Below are 11,963 nucleotides of genomic sequence, written 5' to 3'. Positions count from 1 at the left end.
TGAAGGAGGAGACCGGTTGAGACGGACAAGGGCTGGAGTCGCCAACTAAGTCACTTTATAAATTAATACCGACTCTCCAGCTAGCCTCTGTTCTTGTGTGCTCGTACGCATTCGTGCCCCCCTCAAGCAACATCTCATAAGTACATGCCAGCCAAGTTAGAGTAATATGAAATGCTATCACAGTTCAGTTAGTCTCCCTCTTTACATATATATATATATATATCAGAAGTACATCTCAGCCAAGGTAGAGCAATATGAAATATTAACCCAGTTCAGTTAGTCTCCCTCTTTACATATATATATATCAGAAGTACATCTCAGCCAAGGTAGAGTAATATGAAATATTATCCCAGTTCAGTTAGTCTATATATATATATATATATCTATATAGACAAATACGTGTTATCAAAATCAGTCTGTGCTGCCATGAATCAGCACATATGAACATCAAACAAGACGAAGCTAGTTCCCTCTCTCTCTCTCTCTATATATATATATATAGAACTTGGTAACACTTAGGTTTTCCTGTGGAGCTTAAAAAGTGAAGAAAAACAAACTAAAACAACTAAAAGGTGGCAAATAACATGCGAACCACACCACTGACCAAAACAACTCAAACCAACTTCAAAACACATACCAAATACACCACTTTCTTGGCTAGGTTGAAATGCTTAAAGAATTGAGAAAACAAGAGAGAGAGAGACAGAGAGAGAGAGAGAGAGATTCAAAAATCAATAGAGTGCAGGAATGAGAGTTTGGGAGGGAAAATAAGTCAATCGATCTTCTTTAAGTTAACATCTTTTGAGATGAAAGGGATAACCATTTGGCCATAACCTGTGCTTCTACACAAGTACTCCTTTTATCACATACCTTTTTGCTTTTTATATAGTTTCACTTTGAATTAATTGCATGGCATGCATAATTTATCGCTTTGATCGGCAGGAGCTTTGCAAAATATGGTTTTTATATGGCACTCCAGGGACGTGCACATGCACATGCGCCTGTTCAAAATTCAAATTAAAGAAGAGCACAAATTTTAATTGCGAATCAAATTTTTTACCACAGTGTCGTGTCATACCTCGATGGCATGTGACACGCACGCACATATTTGCATATTCTAAGTCAAAAGTAATAATATCGCGAACAAAAGACACGAACACTCTCGTGTCGTGTCGTGTCGTGTCCCACAACAGGAGGTGCTGCAGTCTTCATCTACAGGTATGGATTGCCAACTTCAGCATAATGTTCATATTAGTTTAGCCCAATAAATGATGAACTTATTCACAGCAGCTAATCACCAACTCCGTCTCAATATATACAATATATAGCCACATACACTTATTGAGCCAATGTAATATGATAACAATATATATATATACACACACTTGTCTTACAATAAATGCATCATTTATTGGGCTAACTTAGTAAGATAACAAATGAGCTGATGTTGGCAATCCACAACCAAAGTATTTAGAGAGAGGGGTTAATTTGGTTGGGCCAGGATAAATGCAGATCTCCAAGATCGAGGAGGAATCTGGCATGAAACTCACATCGGATTGGTCTAAATCCCTCAAGTGGTTAAAAGAGTATTATGCATTATCCATCCGCAAGGACTATGATCTCCACAGCGTGGACCCGAACCAATGGTTTTAAACTTGTTTTTGGGGTTAGTAGGTTTAGTTGAGGAGAGTCAATTAAAAAAGACCATGGGGTCAGATCCAGATCATCGAGCCTGAACTAGTGTTTAGCCTCAAAATTTAAGTTTCAAGGTTTGGATCTGATATGAGGCCATCTTAAATGGGAGGTTCTTGTCGAAATCCAGATTCGAGAATCATGAATTTATGATGCATTTAAAGGTCCATCAAATCCGTGGATCCATAATCCAAGCAAAGGAGGTCCAACATCATACGTTTAGATTAAAGATGAAAGGGTTAGAGTCTGGCAATCCATATATTATCTAGGGATTCAAGATGTTTGTTGAAATCCATGGATCTAGGATCCAAAGGATGTGATTTATCTTGAAATTGGAGGGTTTTGATTAGCTTTACTTTGAAGAGAACTCGAATTTGACCTGAATTTCCAAGTCTTTTATATATGCAGGATAATCTTTATAAGTCAACCCAGAAAACATATTAGAGAACATCAAGTTAATCAAGCAATTAATGCATGTTAATTAAGATATGTCTGTGAACATTATATTATTCATCATAATCATGATTGTGGAGCCTTGTCTCAAGCAGACATGATCAGTGAAGCATCTACACGGTCTGCATGCATGTTCAAATATTTAAACACTCAAAACAAAAAACACACCGAATCTATACAATTGTATAGGATTTAGACAGTCACTTAAGGGCATGTTTGATGCCCCGGAGAACTTCTCCTGGTGAATTCTTTTCAAGATTTTCAATGATCGTATTGAACGCCTCCTTCCTTTTTTACTGGAAAAAGATCATTTTTGAGGGAGAATTCATCCATGGACTTTCTATCGCCCCTACCGTTCGGGGCATCCATTCCCCAAATGGAGGGTAGTGATCTGCCTATCAAACGGGGTAGTTTATTTTCCAAAAAAAAAAAACCAATGAAAAAAAAAAAAACTCACTGAAATTTGAACGCTAAGGGGATCCCAAAACAGATCCACCAAATATATAACCAAAGACACCTAAATTAGGTCACCTTAGCTTACCTCATGTAGATTGAGTAGAAAGAGTACACCCACCCCACAAAAGTGGTGAGAGAAAAAACCAACTCCTCACAAGGCATATGGATGGTAGGCGAAGATCATGAACCAAGTTAAGCCACACTTTAACAACATGAAAAAACCCTACTCAGACAAGAAGACCTTCTTAACTGTTGTTGGTAGTATAAAACCCGGAGTCTAAGACCTCGGCGGCACTGCCTATGACCTTTCGCCAAGTGTTGTATACCGAAGTGTTGTACCAGAAACATCAATGATGCTAACTAAATTTTTGTTTTCTATTTTAAACTTCAAAAACCAAAATTAAATTGACATCTGATCCTTGAACCCAAGCCATTCATGAGGGATAGAGGTAGTAGGGGCCGACCTAAAAATTTTTCATGAGAGGAGCTGAATTAAAGTTTTTAAATTTTGATTGGAGTCGAAAATATCATTTTTCAAAAATTTTATATGTGAAATTTTCTAAAATATTTTTTTTTTAATTTGAGGTGGAGTCAGGGCCCATGCGAGCCCCCAAGAGGCAGGTCTCACGACAATTTCCCACATAAACCACAAAAAGTACATAATTTTATACTGATACATTATAAAAACTTTTATATTGACACAATTTTTATCATTTACATGTTGATACCTCTTAAAAATTTAAAATTTATCACTAGTGCCCTTTGAGGCTGGCTCGGCCCCTGCCATTCAATATATTGCTTGCTTTTCTATAGCAACTGATCCTTTTTTTATGTATATAGCTTATCCGGGCCGTCTGAACTGTCAGACTGGCGGTGATCAGAGGTTCGACAACCACGGGCGTCACTCCTTGTGCAGGAGAAGCAATTTGTTTTGTAGACTGTCTGGAATCAAGGAGGTATGCTTAAAAATTTTTGGTTGCTACTCCCAAAGAGGTTTATGACAGAGATTTCGTTCAAAATTATGCATGAATGGCTCCAAAAGAAGATTAAAGAGTCTTCAACAGTTTATCATTTTTATATAAGTAATTATTGAGTTTGTTTTATATGCAAGAGTGAGTGGGGAAGGCGGGAGTGAGAATCTTAAAAACCAAGAAGCAATAACAATAAAAAAAAAAAAAGTAAGAGCAAAGATTGAAGACTAAAGAATTGACTGGTGGCCATATGGATGCTCTGGACGAGGAGGCACAACAACAATGGCAGCCCTGGCTTCCACAGGTCGCTCCAGTTCTTATTCTTCCTCTCTGTTTTGTTTTACAGATCAATCTCTCTGTCTCTGTTTTCCTGTATGATTTTCTTTTGTCCTCTTTCTCTTTCTCTCTGTCTTCTCGGAATCCGAGGGAGAAGGGAGGGGAGAAGGAGGGTGAATGATTAAAGGACGGTCGCCTCGGCATTGAAATACCAGAATGCCTCCTGCTTTTCCCACTTTTCTTCCTTTGTTAATTCGACAGATTGTCCTCTTCTCAAACAGCTATTCTCTTGCGTCCTCTTCTCGAATGCTTTGGCGACGGGTCCGCATGCACGCGCCCATAGAGGGAGATATAGTTTTCTAACGTTTAATCTTGGATGTTTCTTTTGACATAAAAGGTAAAAAAGATAAGTTGGCCAGAGAGAGAAAATGTCTTGTAATTTATTTGTACAAATCTAGGAGATCAAAATGCGAGAGAGAGAGGTGGGGCTCTTGCAATATAATAGAAGAGATTCTCCTACTCAACCGTTCTCGTTGGCCTAATACAAACCTCTCTCTCTCTCTCTCTCTCTCTCTCTCTCTATATATATATATATATATATATATATATATATATATATATATATATATATATATATATAGAAATAATAATGTCTAGGACTATAGTTGCATGCAGATTTGGCTTAACTTAATCTCGTTTAATCTGTGGAAAGCATCATGTGTTAGGTTGTACTTTTATATATTTTTGTGGAACAATTGGAAAATTGACGGCTCATAACCCATCAACATGCCTGACAGAAATTAAATCGAGCATGGTACGCTTTTGTTAAATTGATTTCACTAGAAACCAAACTCATTTGCGCTGAATAAGCATCCGTATCGAAATTCATATTCACATCCGGAGAACTTTGTTTTAAGGAAGATCGCTGGCATACGCAAAGCTAAGGGCTTCTTTGTTTTTTGATTTGTTTTCTCCTTTTGAATATGTAAGTTGGGAGTAGGCGCAACCCAAGATGCTCACGCTTGAAAGTTCGAGCTCTTAAGTTTCTAAGGTACTCAGAGTTCAAATGTCAAATGCACAACCTTCCGTGCAAGGGACTTAATGCTGATGTACTTAGTTACATCAATGACCACTAAATTAACCTTTGAGTTGAATCTACACACTCTATAGTACATCAGTTGAGTTGAAGTAGTATTTTATTTTACGGCTCGATTAAAAGCGAAGAGTATTTTCATCTTACCGCTCACAGAGAGATCTTATATGATGACCCAGCATTTCTTTTAAGCGCTGAGATTTGCCAACTTAGTTTTATTGTTCTGAAAGTTTCTCTCTCTAGAAAGAAAGGACACCTTAGTAAATATCATGCAATACGTGGTCAATAGTTAATGAGATAATATTAGTCCATCCATCCGCTCCTTCTTGCTCATGATTTATATATAAGCTTCGCCCCAACTTTGCAAAAGTAACTCTCTCTCTCTCCGGCCGTGGTCATCTGAAAATACTCGGCGATCTCAAAAAGCTCCATCCTCTCTGAAAAAGCATCATCGTCGTCTATCTCTCTCTCTCCGACAATGAGAGGATCGTCGTCGCTATTGAGACTGTTACTTTCCTTCTCCCTCATCCTTCTCTCCACTTTCCTCGTAGCCAGTCCCACCGCCACTCCTTCCCACCACCGCCACCGCCACCATCACCACAACCACCACCACCACTCCAATTCCAAGCGAAGAAGGAAACAACAACCACCACCGCCGCCACCGCCCCACAAGCCGTCCTCCTGGGAGCTCTTCAAGAACCTCCTCACCTGCAAGCACATCGAGCAAGCCCACGTCCACGACCCCACCGCCAGGAGGACCCGCGCCTACCCCGCAGCAGCCGTCGTCGCCGCCGCCGCCTCCTCCAAGTACAGCTACGCCAAGCTCGCCTCCTGCTCCTCGCTCTGCGCCCTTGCCGACGTCGTAGACCACGCCGGGACGCGCGTCGTCCACCGGTCGGACTCCTCCCCGGAGACCAGCGTCTCCGGCCACCACGAGTTCACGCCGCTCGTCAACCCGGCCAAGGGGCATTCTTCGCTGTCGTCGACGGCGTCGTCGGCCCCGAGGGGATTGCCCCTGAGGAGGCTCTCCGGCTGCTACGAGTGCCGACTGGTCGTCGATCCTAGCCGCTGCCCCATCTCCCGGCCGTCCATCTGCTCCTGTCCTGACTGCGGCGAGGTTTTCCTCAGGCCCGACAGCCTCGAAGCCCACCAGGCCGTCCGCCATGCTGGTAATCATCCATCACCTCTCCCTCTCTCTCTTCAAAATTTCTTTACAAGTCTGCAAATGTTTGCATTATTGCGTCGGAAAGTTAAGATTTACAATTACAAAAGGAGGAAGCTTTTATCTAATTAAAATTACTCAAGGAGGAAGCTTTTATCTAATTATGTTATTGAACATTGTATTATATAAACTTTTATTTTTTTTTTTGGGTTTTTAGAGTATTAATGTTTCTGTTTGCCGACATTCATCTTAGCGGCGATGGACCTGGCTTGTGTGGGCAGTTGCCCACAATGTCTCACATAATTTATTTGATTTACATATTGGTTCCTCCATCTAATTTGCTTTGTTGCGTATTGGTGCTCTTCAAATTTAAGATTTTCTTTTATATTAATGTCCCTCAGCCCTTTCTCCTCTACTCCATCTTACTCAACATAGAAACCAAATCTTAGTGCAATATTTTTGTCTTTCAGATCAACCATGTGATCTTCGCTCTGCAATAATAAATGAGGCCCTAGTAATTCCCTTTAAAAGTTTCAAATTTCGTTACAAATACAGCAAATCTAAGTTACTTTTTAGCTGTTACTCAATATTAATTAATCTCGAAAAAGAACTTGCTTTCAAATGTTTCTTCGTTCACGTGTGCCGTGTTTCTTGCTGACATTTTAATTGTTTTAAACCTAAGAGTTGTTAAATGTGGCTCTTATTTTAATTCTTAAAACTTGAAATTAGTTAAATATATCTGTTATTTTAACTATTGTTGCATTCGAGTCAATGATTTGGTTCATAAGTGAAAGTAAAAACCAAATCTTTAAAGACACTTTGCCCTTCAACATCCCTAGATGCCTTATTTGTAAGATGGGGAAGGCACCTCACAAAAGTAAAATGTTGCGGTAATTTTAAAAAAGAAAAATTCAGTAACATAATTTGTTAAAGTAGCCCCGTTTTTGTGAATCTTAAAAAGAGGAAAGGCATGAAAAAGAGTAAGTGAAGATATCTGAGGGCATTAGTGAAATTTCATTTGGCAGTCTCGGAGCTGGGCCCCGACGACTCGGGTCGCAACATTGTGGAAATCATCTTCCAGTCAAGCTGGTTGAAGAAGAAGAGCCCGGTCTGCCATGTGGACCGGATCCTGAAGGTCCGGAACACACAGAGAACCATCGCCCGGTTTGAGAGCTACCGGGAATCCGTCAAATCCAGGGCGAGTCGCCGGAACCCGCGGTGCGTGGCCGACGGGAACGAGCTGCTCCGGTTCTACTGCACGACCTTTGCCTGCTCCATCGGAACCCGGGGATCCACGAGCCTCTGTGGTGCGGGTCTCTTATGTGGGGTGTGTTCCACGATCCGAAACGGTTTCGGCCATAAGATGGATGACGGCCGGGGTCTCTGCACCACCGCCACCAGCGGCCGGGCACACGACTGCATGTCGGCGACGGAGGAGGAGAAGGCGGCGTCTCGGGGGAGGAGGGCAATGTTGGTCTGCCGGGTCATTGCTGGGAAGGTGCGAATGGGCGGGTCCAGCAAGGTGGCGGACGCGGAGGACAATGAGGAGGAGCAGGAAGAGTGGGGCGGCGAATCGGTCGGAGAACGATACGACTCGGTGGCGGGCATGGCCGGAGTGTACTCGAACCTGGATGAGCTTTATGTCTTCAACCCTAAGGCCATTCTACCGTGCTTTGTGGTCATCTACAGGGTCGAGGAATAAAAACCTATGCTAGTTTTTTCTTGTAAATATGTAGGTTTTTAGGGGCAGTTCTGTTGTATCTTTACAAGTTAAAAATATATTAACTGAGTTTGGATGTTCTTTTCGGAAGCATATTAGCACATTGGGTCCTTTTTCTCTCTCTCTTTTTTTTCTTCACAACTTTTGTAGCAAAGGAAATTTTTCATTAGTTGATCAATGTTTTATGTCTAATCTCAAGAGCGAGCCTTGTTTTTCTAAAAATTTAATATGACCTAGAAATGGGCAAATAAAGGCCACTAAGCATAAGAACCTGGAATAGGTTATATGTTATGTTATGCGCCTATAACAAGAGACCATGTGTTATACCCTTGTTAGCTAAAAGAAAGAGCTCCTACAAGGGCAAAAGTGATACGTGTAAAAAATGCCCTTATAAATGATAAAAATGCTCCTCTCATGTTAAAACAATAGGAACATAGTCTTTTTGTATTAGAAGCATGACACCAAAATCGTTTCCATAAAAGCCGTTTGACATGTAAGTGTTTCGTGAATCTACCTTAAAATTGGAATAGGTTCATGAGGCACTTGTTTGGGTGAAGGTAGATTCATAGAACACTTACACGTTGTTTTTAATGTCAAACAACGCTAAGAACCATGATCTTCAAAACCATATTTTATCGAACTTTTTCAAATTTATTTTTGTACTTTAAAAAACGAATTTCTATTATCTAAAACGTGAACACCAATTAACAACAATGGGGACATCAATGTTTTAATTTTGAGATTAGATTTGTTTTGTGAAACAAAACTTGCAAAAAGATGCGGTCAAACGTATAATTCATATCCTCCACAGCCTTTCCCAATTCGCCGATATATTAAAGTGGAATTTGTTAATCACTAACAAGGAAAACCAGAAGAGATACAAAGACAAAACAAAACGGATAATGACAAACGAAGAAAAATAATCACTGAAAATATTATATTGCGGTGCTTATATATATATATATATATATATATATATATATATACATAAATGGTACTTTTTGTTTCTTATAGCTGAATAGTGTCTTCTTTTGAACTCCAGAGATAAAGACAGCCCCATCACCAGTGTTTGCTTTGACCTCTTTAGCCCATCTTTGGCTCACTGTTAATTGAAAAGGCATCACATACATAATGCTTCAGATTCACTCAATGTAGTTATTTTGTTTCATGCAAAGAGGACATGTTGATATCGCAAAAAATCTAGGGAATGGGTACGGACATGACCAACATAAATTTCGTTGGTAAAGACATTTTTTATAATAAAAAAAATTAATCATCATTTCCAAACATAATATTGATTAAAATATGAAAAATTTGTTTCAGGATTTTTTTTTTCTGAATTATATAACATAAGCCACATACTTCCCAAAAACTGCTCTGCTCAACAAATATTGATCTCGACTCTTTCTGGAATTAACGGCGACAGAAACCGTCCACCGGAATAGAATTTCCCGCACTGGTGTAAATACTATACGACCCACCATTGGAGAGAGAGAGAGAGAGAGAGAGAGAGAGAGAGAGAGAGGCCCACCATGTTTGTCCGGGAAACCGTGACTTTTGTACTGCGATTCTCAATAGCTGCCGACTGCATGTATATCGGTTGGATTCGCCAAGAACCGGGAAGAAACCAAATTCCCCATTGTAACGATTTTGAAGATTCAATGACACCACCGAATGGGTCAAACGCGGGCAGGCCATGTTGATTTTTGGCCCTTCCAATTATTGAGCTTGGACCTGTGAGACACGGTTCGCTTCCGATGCACCTGGGTCAGGTCCCGCTCGGCTCGCTGCACATCGCCAGCACCAACATAAATTTTAACTGCAGACGGAATGACAAATTATGGACATTCTCGTTTTCCCACTTGAATTGGACGTGGTCAAACGAAAAATCATGAAAATAAACGCGCTTTGATGCATTTCTTAAAAGTAAAGTACCTTTTGTATAATTTATCATTAATAAAAAGTGCATATTTGTGTGTGTACTATGAAAATTGAATGGTGACTCTACAAGTAAGAAAAGGTGATAAACATTTTCGTCATCTAATATCAGTTTACAACCCCAATTACTTGCTAAGTAAAGGAAGACTCTTTGCTTTAAGCAAGAACACTGCACATTCACATGAGAGTACGCGCACACACACACACATATATATATATAGCAACTGATTGGTGCCGCCACTGCCAGTCATTGGCAGAAACAGAATTTTTTTTAGAGAGACACTAATTCACATATTTTTATGCTTGAAGGGGTACTTACAAATGTGACAAAGTAAATATTAAAAGACCTTAATGTGAAAATGAAGGAAAAATTGAAGGGCTGGGGTGGGCAACTGCCCACACCAGTCTATATGTAGCTCCACTACTGCTGCCACTTCGCCCACTCGCTTCCCTCCTATTCAAGAAACCTGTAATTCTTGGCCACCCACATGTCCAGAGAACTCCTCATCAACTGGTTTGAAATAGACCCTCAAATAAATTATCACGAGCTGTAACATCAATCCATGCGGTACCGATGAATGGCTCTCTTTTATTCATGGACGGGTCTCGTGGCAAGACGATTCTTACCACATGAAAGGTACCGCTGAATGAATAATGCGCTAATTAGGATCCAGATTTAATTTTAAAAGAAACATCATCCAATATCCATACATTTTGAGAGTCCGTTTTCAACATATGATTTGCGGATTTGATTGGAACGTGAATTCAAAAGTGGGATATTAGATTGGATTCATATTGTGGATTTAAAAATTGGGTTTGGATTCGATATCGACTTTTGTGCACTCTCATTCAAATTCAAATATACGAAAATCGTATACATCGAGTATAATAAAAAGTAAATCCGATTGAATTTGATCCATTGACATCCTTAATCCCATAAAACTGTGATTCAGAAACTAAAACGTAATTTCAGAAATTCTGACGGAAACCTCACTTGGAACACCGAAGATCCACCATCATGTGGCAATCAAACACACTCCAGGTTGTTCCAGAAACTAGAGTGTCCTGTTCTCGCTTGGACTTTCATGATCACGAGTGCACGTCTAAAGGTGAGAGAGACAAATGGCGGGCTGCATTGACTCTTGCGTTCTCCACTGAGGTTGACCCGGCAGCCATGGCCGGCGGCAGTTCGTTCTTACGTCTCCTTCCCCTTTAACCACCGCCCTCGGCACCTCGCAGCTCCACCTATCAATTCACCTCGAGGAGAAAATGAAAAAGTTTGAAAACGGAAAACTATTTTTTGTTTCAGTTTTTATGGATTTGGTCTTGATCCATTAACATCCGAGCTTATAAAAACATCAGCATTTGAACACTAATTGGATTTGGATATGCAGTTACTTAATTGAATATAAAATTTGAGTTTGATACCCATCAAAATCTAATTAACTTATGTAAATAGTAGCATCCAAATTTAGTTAATAAAAAAAAAGTAAAATGAGAATCCCATTGCCCGTCCAGATTTGATGCCGAGTTTGGTAAATCCTAAATCCCATTCAAATCTAAGTCTGAACAATGTGGCCATTTTTTAAGCTTGCATTCGTTCAAACTTTATACGGGAAAGACGGAAAAAAAAAATGATACCCTTTTTTTATACAACGGATTAAGCTTGGGCATTAAATAAAAATACATATTTTAATATAAAATAATAGATAAATATAATTAATTGTAAAAAATATTATAATAATATATATAAATCAATAAAATGTATATTAAAAAAAATTATTGGGCCAAATTAGGCCTACCCATTGCCTTTTTTTTAGGCCTGAGTTAGGTATAGTACACCCATAGGTACTTGACCCGACGCCCAGCCTTACGACAGATTGGTGGGCCTAGCTATTAGGTCGACTATTGTGAAAGCGCCGTTAATTTCTTATTAGAAACATAGAAAGTAAGCAGTCTAAATTTAGTAGGGTCTGGTACGGTTTTGGATTTGGGTTGTGCCCGACCTGATCTGTGTCCAAATTATTATGTATTTATGAAGAACTTCCTCTAAAGTCCAAGTAGCTGGTGAAAGTAAAAAAGCCCATCTGATTCTTGGACCAGCTTTAATGAGTGTGGATAGGATCCAATCTCCAATTTGCCAATCTATCAAATAAATGCCATCTCAATTGACCTTGTCCCTACACTTACACTTTATCAATG

General features: G+C 39.7%; 1 protein-coding gene across 1 annotated transcript; it reads left to right on the top strand.

Moving 5' to 3' along the window:
- Nucleotides 1-5,313: 5,313 nt before the first annotated feature.
- On the top strand, nucleotides 5,314-7,913 carry LOC116247127 (uncharacterized). Its single transcript, XM_031619102.2, has 2 exons — nucleotides 5,314-6,110; nucleotides 7,129-7,913. The coding sequence occupies exons 1-2, from the start codon at nucleotides 5,420-5,422 to the stop codon at nucleotides 7,803-7,805; spliced, it is 1,368 nt and encodes a 455-aa protein (XP_031474962.1). The 5' UTR covers nucleotides 5,314-5,419; the 3' UTR covers nucleotides 7,806-7,913.
- Nucleotides 7,914-11,963: the final 4,050 nt, after the last annotated feature.

Source organism: Nymphaea colorata, chromosome 2 (genome assembly GCF_008831285.2).
Source record: "Nymphaea colorata isolate Beijing-Zhang1983 chromosome 2, ASM883128v2, whole genome shotgun sequence".
NCBI lineage: Eukaryota > Viridiplantae > Streptophyta > Magnoliopsida > Nymphaeales > Nymphaeaceae > Nymphaea > Nymphaea colorata.
This window is presented reverse-complemented; position numbering and strand designations above follow the sequence as displayed.

Bases quoted from the DNA above. Each gene is read 5' to 3' on its own strand.
- LOC116247127 (XM_031619102.2), top strand. From the start codon at position 5,420: ATGAGAGGATCGTCGTCGCTATTGAGACTGTTACTTTCCTTCTCCCTC. The intron at 6,111-7,128 runs GTAATCATCCAT...TTCATTTGGCAG, and splicing joins CCAGGCCGTCCGCCATGCTG to TCTCGGAGCTGGGCCCCGAC.